At 45.3% G+C, this 13,250-nt stretch overlaps 1 protein-coding gene across 2 annotated transcripts in view; it reads right to left on the bottom strand.

Moving 5' to 3' along the window:
- LMF1 (lipase maturation factor 1) overlaps window positions 1–13,250 on the bottom strand; it is a 294,472-nt gene that overhangs the window by 207,369 nt on the left and 73,853 nt on the right. For both annotated transcript variants that reach the window (XM_090023611.1, XM_090023610.1), the window contains one exon: window positions 12,296–12,444. In XM_090023611.1, coding sequence (XP_089879737.1) covers window positions 12,296–12,444 — 149 coding nt within the window. The remainder of the gene's footprint in view (window positions 1–12,295; window positions 12,445–13,250) is intronic.

Here is a 13,250-nt window from a genome sequence, read left to right as displayed (position 1 = left end):
GGATCTGAGGGTCATTCACACGTAGCCTAGGAAAACTAAAGGCATCAAGAGTCTGCCTCTCATTTTTATAGGATGAACACAAGCCATAAACAGATCCTGAAATTTCCACACTGCTTTTAGCACCGGTTATCAGAAGGTAAGCTGTATGGTCCCAGCTTAACAGTGGCTCCTTCAGTGCTCTTTTCTTCCGCAGCAGGAAACCAGCTCTCACAGTGCTGATAAACAGTTAAAAAAAAGTCATGGGCGTAATTAGGAGACCTCAAAACCTAACGCAACATGGGTGGGGGCAAGAATGCACTCAGTCTTACAACACAGAGGACTAACAACAAAAAAACCTTCTTCGTTCTGTCTCCTGTTCTTCTTAAATGACAGATCATATTATCAGTGGCCGAAGAGGAAGAGAGTGTACCGCTAATACTAAAAGCTACTTTTTTTGGCCCACCACCGACATCTCTGGTTCCCTTTCAAAGATCTGAACTCAATGGAGGTCACGCGAATCCCCTGCAAACCACCTGTTTAATGTGCACATGGAAGCCACTGTGCCGTTTTGCATCTTCCCAAGCTTTAGAAGCCAAAGCGACAGGCAGCCTTCGTTAAACCGATGCAAACTTCAAGTCACGGAGCGCTCGTTTAGCAAATCAATTGTATAAATGTCTGTTTTTATTACTTGTTTCCTAATAAGTTGCTCGCTCACACAAAGGGACTGATATTCTGTTGCCGCTGCAGACTCCTAAGAAGCATCCATCTTTACACCCCGTGCTAATGGGTTGTTAGGAACATCAAACATGTAGAGTGAATCAAGTAATTATGCTTTTAAAAAGCAGGCAATATTTGAGATCTGCCTAGCAGCTGCTGCCAATCAAACCCCAGCAAGCAAACTGAGAGTGCATTACTTACCCACTTGCACAACTGTGTGGGGAGTGATTTTTTAAAATTTGTACTTTGAATTTTTTGCACTATGTCTTCCATAAAACCACTGTAAAGCCCATTCCCAACCAAATCAGGCTACCTCAATGGAGATCTGCTCCATGGGTGCCCTTCTGAGACTCTTCATTTGAAGGCTTTGCAAACACAACTCGTCTCTTCGAAAGCTTCTGAGCAACTAATAGAAGCAAGGGCTTAAAACTGGAGTTGTGGGATAAATGCATGATCTGTAAGGTCCCTTCCAGCTCTGAACGTCTATGAATCTATAAAACCATGCTATGGTGAGGACGGGGCTGCTCATCTTAACCTCTGATACTCTGATACTCCATGGGGCTTCGTGTTCATGTCCTTTCCATTGCTGAAACAGGAGAGCAGATAAGTGCTCCATAGATGTATGCGAGAGAAGCTCTGAAGCTGTCAACTTGCTGGCTGTTAGGAGGTTAGTGTGTTCTTTGGGTAAATCTGGTATCTTTTATTAGTTGGAAAAATTTGTCTTTGCAACCTTTCAGGTATAAATACCCTACATCAGGCTGAGGAAGCATCTGCAGTCGGTGCGTCCACTCTTCCTGGATGGAGTGGACAGTAAAGAAACCAGAGGTTGGTATTGGTCCTAGTAGGGTACTCCAGTGTTACGTAAAAATAGGCACCATTGCCACACTAAGCTCCATGTATTTAGGGCCACACATGGCTCAACTTTTCTAAAAAGCAGAAAACTACCTTCTCCAGGTCCTCTTTCTATCCTGGGGAAGATCTTAGAAAAGTTTATTACGGAGGCCATCCTCGAGGGACTGGCCCAGGCTAACATCCTAAGGGATAGCCAGCACGGGTTTGTTGCGGGTAGGTCTTGTTTGACCAATCTCATTTCCTTCTATGACCAGGTGACCTATCACCTGGACAAGGGAGAAGAGATTGATGTCATATATCTTGACTTCAAAAAAGCTTTTGATCTGGTATCCCATGTTCACCTCTTGGCCAAACTGCCCAGTTGTGGCCTTGGCTCCACCACGATCCGCTGGCTGGGAAATTGGCTTCGTGGTCGGACCCAGAGGGTTGTGATTGATGGCAGTCACTCATCGTGGTGCCCTGTGACCAGTGGGGTCCCTCAAGGCTCTGTCCTGGGACCCATCCTGTTCAACATCTTCATTAACGATGTGGACATTGGAGTCAGGAGTGGACTGGCCAAGTTCGCCGATGACACCAAACTTTGGGGCAAAGCATCCACGCCAGAAGACAGGCGGGTGATCCAGGCTGACCTGGACAAGCTCAGCAAATGGGCGGACGAGAACCTCATGATGTTTAACACCGAAAAATGCAAGCGTCTCCACCTTGGGAGGAAAAACCTGCAGCACACTTATAGGCTCGGCAGTGCTACGTTGGTTAGCACTACAGAAGAAAGAGACTTGGGGGTCATCATTGACCACAAGATGAACATGAGCCTCCAATGCGATGCTGCAGCTAGTAAAGCAACTAAAACGCTGGCTTGCATCCATAGATGCTTCTCGAGCAAATCCCGGGACGTCGTTCTCCCCTTGTACTCGGCCTTGGTGAGGCCGCAGCTGGAGTACTGCGTCCAGTTTTGGGCTCCACAATTCAAAAAGGATGTGGAGAAGCTTGAGAGAGTGCAGAGGAGAGCCACGCGCATGATCAGAGGTCAGGAAAACAGATCTTACGACAACAGGCTGAGAGCCATGGGACTCTTTAGCCTGGAAAAGCGCAGGCTCAGGGGTGATCTGATGGCCACCTATAAGTTTATCAGGGGTGACCACCAGGATCTGGGGGAACGTGTGTTCACCAGAGCGCCCCAAGGGATGACGAGGTCGAATGGTCACAAACTCCTGCAAGACCGTTTTAGGCTGGACATAAGGAAGAATTTCTTTACTGTCCGAGCCCCCAAGGTCTGGAACAGTCTGCCAGTGGAGGTGGTTCAAGCACCTACATTGAACACCTTCAAGAGCAAATTGGATGCTTATCTTGCTGGGCTCCTATGACCCCAGCTGACTTCCTGCCCTTTGGGCAGGGGGCTGGACTCGATGATCTCCCGAGGTCCCTTCCAGCCCTGATGTCTATGAAATCTTTCTCATTACTCAGCCTTGTTGCAGCATTGGCAATTTTCCTGCAGGAAGCTATTAAAGATGGGGGATGAAGTCATTAGAGGAAGCACCACAGCACGTGGCTCACATGCTCTGACCCTAAGGAACCAGGATACTCAGCGCTAGCAAGTTACAAAGGTCCAGCTTCCATCAGGATTAGTTGGTGCCCAGGATGCACCGAACTGGCCTATCTGCTCTTTGCAATTACTGATACAGAAAGGTTGCCACAGATCTAGGTTCATCGACATTTGCTTTGGTCTGTGGCTTAAGTGCTCACATGCGTGAGAGTCACGTGCTTACACGAGTCGTGTTGCGTGAAAGTCGCATGTGTGCTTACACGAGTAGCATGGTTACTGGAGCCAGCCCTGAACTATGGTACAGGAAAAGCAGGTGAACAGGATGGACTGGAAGAGAAAACGGGCCTGTTGGAAACCAAGGACTCACCACCTCTGCGCAGCTGCCTGGCCCCAACGGCTCAGCTCCAGCGCGCACCGTCCGTTGCACCCACGTCTCCCTTAAAGCCAGTTTTGGGGCATGGGGTGGGGAAGGGAAGAGGACTGCAGAATGGGTAAGGAGTCAAGCTTAGCTAAATCCCTGCAGGAATAGAAAGGGGGGTTGCCGCCTCAGCTCTTCCCTCCTCTTCAGGGCTCTCTGTAGAGCTATCGGCTGCAAGGTGACGACCGACCACCCCACCGGCAAAGCAACCTCCTTCTCATACACTCATCCCAGCCCATTAACTGTCCTGTAAGCATGAATACTCAGGGTCTGAACCCAACTATTACATTTCTCACAGGTGTTCCTCATGATGGCTCACGCCACACAACCACAGGCCCTTGCCCACAGTAGAAAAGGAAACACCTCTCAGCCAGGATCCCCCACCCCAGCTTCGTGGAACAGATGCGAATACACATGGTTGTTTAAAAAAAAGCCCCCTACGCTTCTTATGACGCATCCGAAATCCATCACGAGATGAGAAATACTCAGCCTGCCGGAGGGAACGCTGTTTGTTTGGAAGATGACATGTTGTATCAGTCAGTAAGAGGAATATCTGCATAACCAGAGAGGAAATTCTAACTTGTATTTTTTGTAACATGTAATCTCCTCCAATCCCACCCCTGGGAAAGCTCCTTTCATTCCACGTTTGTGCATATGTTTCAGCTCCTGCCTGGATTAGTGCAGAAATCAAAGATTGCATTCAAACAGGTGCACATGTGGTCTAAGAGGAAACTTTGGTTTCACGCATTAAACTTCCATTACAGGGCCTGTCAGCCTCATTATCCCAGCCAAGAAGGAAACGTACATGTGTTTGGGCACCAAAATGCTAAAGGTATCATCAATCACTGATTTCCACTTGCTTGGATTAGTTCCCTCTTTTAATGACCTTTCCATCTTTCCCTCGAAGATGCCTGCTACTTATATCAACAACCAAGACATAGAAAATGACTCTAGGGGCAACATCTATTTTGCTGAGAGCTCTCTCTAAAAATAACTGGAGAGTTATTACTCTCCAGATAACAATGAGAAATAGCACAGAGATAACTCAACAATAAAAAAGGCCTTTTAAAATGCATGGCGTTTTCCATTAAGTGTTACAGCAAACGTGTCTCTGAACGCTGAATATATTACGCCGTTCAGGGAAGAGCAAAAGCACAAACAGAACCAGGTTCCCCTTTCAAAAGGAAAAATCAGGAAAAAAAACTTGGTAATAAACATTTTGAAAAACCAATAACGCAAAACCACGTTATGTGACTGCATCGTGAAAGCATCAATACCAGAGACAATAGGGAGATGCAGTAAGGACCATGTAAAGAACCGTTCAAATTGAGAAGGGTGCATTTTCTAAGCACCACTGAGAAAAAAAAGCATCTGTCCTTTAGACTGACGTGCAATTACATTACGCACCATCTTCACACGCATGTACTGCACAGTGCCAGGTTCATGGTTCACACTCAGCATATAATGGCAGTGGCAGGGAAACATGCACACTTCTTCGGAGACTGCAACTCTCAAAAGTTTTAAGACTTGTACCAAGATTGGCCTTGGAAGGGTTCGAAACCACAGGAAGCTCCTCCGCAGCGAGTCTCTCACAGACTGAACATTTGCTTATATTTTTGGCACCCGGAATACATAAGCGTATGTAACAGGGCCTATTCCAGGGCTGAGCAGAAACATCTCTCCAGCAAAATAAAAAAAAAAACTAGTGAAGAGGAGGAAGGGAGCTGGGGGCTGCTCACAAGCCACTATTCGGAGGCTTTCATGGAGTGAATTTCTACTGGGATATTTCTCCCAGGGTAAGTTTCTCTGCTATCAATCCTTTTATGGCCTTACATCTAAAAAGCGAAGCAAATCTTCCGAAACACTACAGCTTATAGTCAGCTAAAATACAGCAACAGGGTACACAGGCAGTAAATTTCATAGATTTCATAGACTTCATAGACATAAGGGCTGGAAGGGACCTCGGGAGATCATCATAGACTCAGGCACACATGTGAGTGTGTGCAGGGCACTAACCATCACACAGTTATAGCCATTTTAGCATGTAAGCCTTTTGCAGGAAATGGTGGCAAGATTGTGTGAGAGCCTTCTCAGCACTTCCCCTTCCTCACAATCATCATCATTCTTCACAATGACGTGTCGACCGAAAGCCACTTTCCACGACCTTTCACCAGGAGGTGGAGAACACCTCCTGGATAGGGGAAACCTTCTGATACCACGGAGCTAAAAACAGGAGTGTGGCTAGAAAGAAGGTATGTACACCAAGCATGCTGCAAGTCTGGGATTCCAGGCTCTCGCATGGAGTTCCACCGAGCCAAGCCCAAGAGTCTTCCTGGCCCCTTTAAGTTTATGCTCAGTCTCTCTGTGCTGCAACGGAAACACTTTTTCCTGAGAAGGATTTTGATTTTCCAAAAGAATCCTCCACTATAAGGAAAATATTACTTCCCAATGTGCAGCAATGGCTGGAGGGGCCTTTATTACACATACATAATATATATAAATACATCCATATCTATTTATGTGTGCATATCTGTGCGTGTATGTAGATGTGCATATAGGTGTGCATGTATATATATAAAACATATACATGTATGTGTGTATACATACATATACATACAAATGTGTATATATCTATGCATGTGTATACATACAGATATAAGTATATATTTATACATGTCTATATGTGTGTGTACACATATATACACGCAGATATATGTATATATTTATATATATGTCTATATGTGTGTACATATAATATACACACACACACACATATCTACATACACATTTATATACACGCACGTAAATAGAGTCACCATGAGATTCCCTGTAGCAAGAAAACACTAGCAACACAGCCAAAAAGCAATGAAAACGTACCAGCTGCACCATACCAATGAAAAGAACAACTATTTCTGGGACTACTCCTGCAATGTAGTGGACTGACCTGGCGGAAGATATCCGGCATGCCATGAGATAAGGACGTTTGATGTCATGGGGCAGCTGCATGGAGCCCAAAGAGTCTCATGAAGGCTCTGCCAGCACAAGTTCCTGCACGTAGGAAACATTAATAGTGGAGACCCTGCCTGCTCACGGAAGACTAATGGGTAAACCATGCTGCCCGGCCACTGAAATAGTTATCATTCTGCGATTATAAAAGAGAGCACAGGAAATTTAAATTGCCATAAAACTTGCATGGATTGGGAGCCTTCAACCCTATTTCCCATGTGGTTGCTTAAAATACCTGAAACTACTGTAAAAACCATACTCCAGTTCTAGAGACCATATTTAATCCTGAGAGCGGCTTTGAACTTCTCCGAATCCCCCATCTGAGACACAGCCAGCCAGCCCCTTTGAATCTAGGCTCCTCAAAGGCAGCTGGGGGGTTGAGCCGCACATTCACAAAGAAGTTAACGGCAGGTCCTAAATACAGCTTCCACGTCAAGGGAACTTGGTCATCAAACTGCCACGGGCTCCTTTGAAAATCCCAGCGTGGGCACCAAAATCTTCCAGTCAGCTTTGGAACTACTACATGCAGCCAACATGCAATAAAATATTAGTAATGAAGCAGCAAAAGGGACATCATGGGGTTTTATATGGCCATAGCCATCTTTTGCAGCAGGTGGTTCAAACCTTTTCTCCCAGATTTTACTAATTATGGAAGGCGTGTGTAAGCATGGACCTGGGTTCAGTAGGCCTCGCTCTAAGGTCCGAGCGACTTTACGGGGAGTTTTGGCTGAGGGAAGACTGTGGGTCCCAATAGTGATAATCTACACTAACATTTTACTTTTTAAAATCAAGTGGTTCTAAAGTCATTAGCAAGGCAACCAGGCCCTTGGAAACATTCAACTTTTTAGATGCAAGCACTGGGAAAATGCTGGTTTTCAGTATCCCAAAGAAACATACATATAACATTTAAAAAAAAAGTTTGCCTTTGCAAAATAAATTATGACAGAAATACGTTGACCAGCCTCATGGTAATCTTCATCTACCTAAGAGGCATAGAACCAATGGTACCTGTGTAGCCAAAGGCGAAATCATAGAGAATTTGGGTTGCCAGGGACCTCAGGTCATCACATCTAGTCCAGCCCCCTGCTCCAAGCAGGACCAGCCCCAACTACATCATCCCAGACAAGGCTTTGTCTAGCCAGGTCTTCAAAACCTCCAAGGATGGAGACTCCACAACTGCTCCAGTTAACCTGCTCCAGTGCTTTACTACCCTCCTAGTGAGAAAGTTTTCCCTAATATCCAACCTCAACTTCCCTTGCTGCAACTTGAGCCCATTGCTCCTTCTTCTGTCATCACTGAGAACAGGCTACCCAGTTTCTTGTTCTCTGTCTTACTCTCTCTTTGTAAGGGTATGTGATGTGCCTGATGTGACCCGAAACAGCCCATCACTACGGCAGCTTCTGGCCTAGTGGGGAAAGTATGGCTTTATTTGTTTTAAATTAAGCCTAGGTTCAAAGACCCTTAAAACAAGGGAAACAGCTATTCAATACCGCTGGTTACAAGCTGGCTTTAAAGAATTGCATTTTTAGGACATGGCTTTCAGTCCCATCCCAGCAATACTGGTGATACAGCTGCAGAGAGCCGATGCAATAATATAACAGGCTCTGAAGGGCTGATGTGGTACTCTGTGATGTAGGGGTAAGAAGATCATGAGCACACATTTGGGGCAGGAAGTCAATGGAAATATTTCAGGGGGCTCATACTAAGAAGAGGGATGTTAGATATCTCTTGAGTAACATGCTTAGCCCAGTAATGGCGTTCGTCAAAGGGAACCAAGTCCAACCCTCTTTGGCCGAAAGGAAGGTCACCGTGATGCACGGCCTGTCAACAAGAAAGGACTAAAAACGGTGGCTCTAAGCAAAACTAGCCCAAGGTATTTTGGCGCTTTCCAGACCTCCAGAACCACCAAGCGTGGTGGGTGCACCAGAGCCCCTAAGTACATTAGGGACAAAATAATTAACAGAGGATAATTTGAGTGCGTAAGTTTTAAGAACATCCATGAAGATGCCTTCAGGCTTGTTGGAGGGATGGAAAATTGTTCTGCTTCTTGCTTGACCAGGATGGAGTCATCCAGCCTCATGCAAAACAGGAAAGCTGCTGTGTTTTGTGGAAGAGAGCTGTTGGCTGGAATGGCAGCCTTAGAGAGAAGGTGATGGTTTTCACACCTGCTTCTTTGACAGAGCTAGCAAGTGAATGGCATGCCCAGCAACAGGGAGAGGCATATTTGTTTCTTGGAAAGGAAAATCCCAAGCTGGATTCAAAGGTCTGAATTGGCAAGCTCACGCCAATGTACGCATGTCCATTAGGTTTGCTTTCTGGCTACTTCAGATGTCTAGCGTCTCATTACACAGACAAAGGAGTCCAATTTCCCTTCACATATTTAACTGATTTGATGGCCATTTCTGCATTCCTGGCAGTCCTGGATGCCAGCGACAGAAAAATCACCACTTGGGATCACTTCAGTTTTAGTAGGAAACGACGTCCCAATGTCCATAGGTAAACTGCTAGAAATTTAAGAAATGATTTGTTTTTCCTCCCAAACTCAGAGCAATTTGCACCAAGTGGCTGACCTGCAAACTGGCTGGTGCCAAGGGCTTCTTTACATAGGAATTTTCTCAGCAGGATGCCACAGGACTGACTTCAGGCTCAGAAGATTTTTTATTAAAAGCTTATGGAAAGCAAAGCAAGAATGCAAGCCATGGTCTGTCTCCTGAGAACAAAGCTGATTACCACCCATTTAAGAAACCTTCAGAGCAGTATCGTGCCTCTTTGCTCTTCCCCCTACTTGAAAACCCACCACGATTTGTATGGGTTAGAGTAAGTTTTGGGGTGGAACAGATGTCACTATACTACTGTTTCATTTTGCAACTTGCTTCAAGTTTGTGTCCCAAAAAGGACAGGGAACAGCTCTGCTGAAGCAAGGGTCACTGTCTCTGGTGGCTGGAAGTCACTGGGATTGAGTCAAGCCAAACTGAAACCTTTGTACAAAACCTGTTATGCTGCAAGTGTTACAAATAACCCCGCAACCCTCTCTTACCTGCGACTCCAGCCAGGTCTGCAAGATACCAAGCCCCATCCACAGGCTACGACGATCCAGGCTGGCTCCCTCCTGCATCAGAAGCAGCTGCCGTGGTGCAATGCCTGGTCAATTAGTGCTGCTGAGCAACTGTACTGACTGGTGTAGGGAAGGGGCTAATCAGCCTACCTGCCAATGAGGCTGCTCTGCTGGGTGCAGACAGAAGCGACGATTTTCACCCCACCTGGCCACAGAAAGTGGGCAAGAGCCGTGACCAAACACAAACGCACAGATGTGCAAAAATGGCAGATCGAGTGAAAATCTGACCCCTCATTGCAAGAGGAGTCAGATGAAGACGTTTCAAAACAGAGTCTTTTGTAACTTCTGTCTGCGCTGCTTTTGATTTAAGGAGAGGCACAAGTGGTCTGGCACAACCAGCTGATGGGCACCGACACTGGGGACACCAAATCTAGCCTGCACGAGCTTCAGGGAGGTGAGGTGCAGCTCCACGGAGGTCGAGCTTTGAGCCCACAACTAGCCTGGGTGTTTTAAGTACCGGGAGAGGAAGAAGGAGAAATTGGCCCTTATCTATCGGCCATCTTTGCTAGTCATCTTTCTAACAACACTTTCCCCCCATCTATCACCAACAGGAAGGCTCCCCGGGGTGGATCTTGCGAGGCTGCAATCACTTTTTCATCTATCTACCTATCCCCACCCTGGCCAGAATGTCTTCTTTGTCGCAGACGTACTGACAATCTTTGTTCAAGCCAGCACAGAGCTCCTTACACAAGCTGTCTCGCCCTCTGATCTCGGGCAGTGCCAAATAAGACTTCAAAAGCTTTCCATCTACAAAAGCCAGCTCTCTCAAAAGCCCAAGTTTCCATCCTTTAAAGCACAGTGGAGATTACACACACATCAAGCCGCCTCTAGTTGTGAGATAAGGTAGACTTGAAAGCTGCACAGAGGTTGCCTGCTGAGCCAATGTCTATTTTGATCCATCTTTTAATACGGTCCCACTCTACGCTACTATACACAGATTGATTTCACAAAGCAGAAATCATCCTGCATACTCAACGGCGTTTACGTTTCTACGGTAAAATTTCAACCAGGGGTTTTACAGCACTTCAGAGAAATGACAAGCACAACTCAAACCTTTGAATCCTTACGCTCAGCTGTGTCACCCTTCTCAGTATGCGTTTGGATTCAAGTCAACAGATTGCCAGAATCCGTCTTCCCTGGCATGCAAAAAAATGCATGAAATTCAGTAGCATTGCACAAGAACACACTAGGGAAAGAAAGAAATAAGTATATAGCGAAGTCTGATCAATCAGTCGCAGCGTGCACAAACGCGCGCAAAGCATGCAACTTCTTTTCAACCAAGTCTGCTGCAATGTTGTAAGCTAGGACACTGATTCTCAACCAGGGTGCCAGAGCATCCTGGGGCACCCTGACATCCTTTCAAACGTGACACAGATCCAGGCCATGTGATCACAAGTGGACAAACATGATTCACGAGACAAATCCAAAAAAGATTTCACACAGCAATCCACAGTGTTAAAAAAAAATATTCTGCCCTGTTGTGGCCTTTCCAAGTTCTTTGCAATAGAAGAATTGCTTCAGGATTTTTCTGGAGTCAAAAAACAAGTGAAAACTAAGAGCAGGCATTTTCTAAGGGGTGTCTGAAGTCTACTAAGAGGTGCCTCTAGTCTAAAAAGGTTGAAAAGCCCCAAGCTAGAAAATCTCATTTAGCCACGCAAACATCCAACGTAAGTGCCCCAAGCAGAAGCCAACGCAGCGTGCCAGTCATGCAACCCACTGCTACTAAAATGGCTATACTTCTTACAAAACATCAGGCCGAAAAGCAAACACAGCTGACCTCAGGTTTACTTAAATCAGAGGATAAGGAGCTTAATGACTTTCTACTGGCCAAATTTTAATTACAGACTTGGTCACGCTTGAGTTTAGGAGAGGAGGGGTGAGATTCTTTTATAATCTGAACAAATACGTGGATCCTGAATTTCCTTCTTGGGCTCAGTCTATTATTCTTATTCTTAGTGCTGTAGTTATTGTTATTATTATTAGTAGCACTAATAATAATGCTACTAACAGAAGCAACAGCAATCATAACACTGATAATAAGAGCGAGAGCAGCATATCATCACTATTACTATTATTACTACTATTATATTATTATTATTGCTATTATTGTTGCTATTATTATTCTTCTTCTCTTCCCTTTTTCTTCCATGTTTCTTTGGATCTCCCTTTGGATCTCTGACAGCGATGAAATGATTACTAGCATGGGGGAGCAAAAGTAACTACTAAGGTAGGCAAAGAACTTGGGACTTACCGTCTGGATTCCCACCCTCCAGGCTACTAAACCACAATGCCCATGAACCTCAACGTTCACTCGATCGTATCTTTAAGGCCTAAACCTTTCAAGTCAAAGCTTTTTTTCTTCCAATTTAATTTGTGATATGGGCAAAATATTGACCCTTTATTGGTCCTTTATTCGTTCATACAAATCAATAGCAAGGAACAGAAAGACTCGGTGAAACAAAACACCGGATATTTCCTCCTTCCTTCTTCGTCAGATCCAGAGACAAATCTAAGCTAGGGAATGTAAAAAAATATATATATATTATAGTGGCTATTGGAAACAAATGGGTTTTCTGCTGGGATTAAGCGTTAGGAATTAACCTCTCTAATAAAATGTAAAGCCATAAGCTTCTTTTGCGACACAACTGCTTAAAATTCCACTTACCGCTCCAAGCATGATTCTGAAAATAAGCCATCGAAATCCCCAGATGACGATTTTGGAAGGCGGGGTGTGCTCGGGCAATCGAGACAGAGTCCAGAGAGGGCACAGGAATATTCCCAAAAACCCTGTTTCCAGGAGCTGAGATTCCCATCCTGAAGAGTGACCACATACACACAAAAAAAAGAAAGAAATTATTTGCTGTAGCACGCCTGCATATTATCCTCCAAAGATTTATACATGTATAAGAAGCAGAACATAATGATGCTAGGACTTAATGAAACCGAGCTCCAATCGAATGTGTGACATACAATTAAAATGGTTAAAGAGGCATGGGAATTTAACACGCCGATCTGAAAGTTTGCTGCAGACGACTGCTACCTGCAACATAATTTGAGTTGGTCTAAGACAAGATATCAGCTTTACCCAAAGCATCTTGTCTACTTGTAACATCAGACATTAACTGAGAGAGATTGGGGGGGGGGTGGGAAATCACTGTTCACATATTTTCCACATTGGTTTATGTTAGTGCTGTGAGTGCTTTTCAGGGATTTGGTTTCACCGTTTTCCTTCAGTGGCTGAACCTAGCACTTCAGCTGCTTGCTTTGGGTTTTTCACACCGCAAGCAAGTTATTTTTTTCGTACCGCCACAAGGAAAGAGGATTTCACAACTATTGCAACTGGCATGAAGAGGCAACCCCTGCCCCCCACAAGTATCCCCTTTCATGATTTACCTCTTTAGTTTTCAAACAGACCGGGTCACAGTACAAAGCTACAGAATACACGGTCCCGATTTCGCTGAGAACGGGGAAAGAAAGAGGGCAGCAAGCAAGTTATGACAGTTGTCTCGGCCAACTGCTAAACCAGTCTGGTTTCCCGACAACCAGGGATAAGAACGGCCTCGGCTTCGCAAGCGAGCATAAAGTCCATGTCCTCAACGCTGGTTCAAAGTCTAGCGCCC

Source organism: Crocodylus siamensis, chromosome 12 (genome assembly GCF_052110815.1).
Source record: "Crocodylus siamensis isolate JL-2025a chromosome 12, ASM5211081v1, whole genome shotgun sequence".
NCBI classification, from domain to species: Eukaryota; Metazoa; Chordata; order Crocodylia; family Crocodylidae; genus Crocodylus; species Crocodylus siamensis.
Note: the sequence above shows the minus strand (reverse complement) of the source record. Positions and strands in the feature narration are given on the sequence as shown.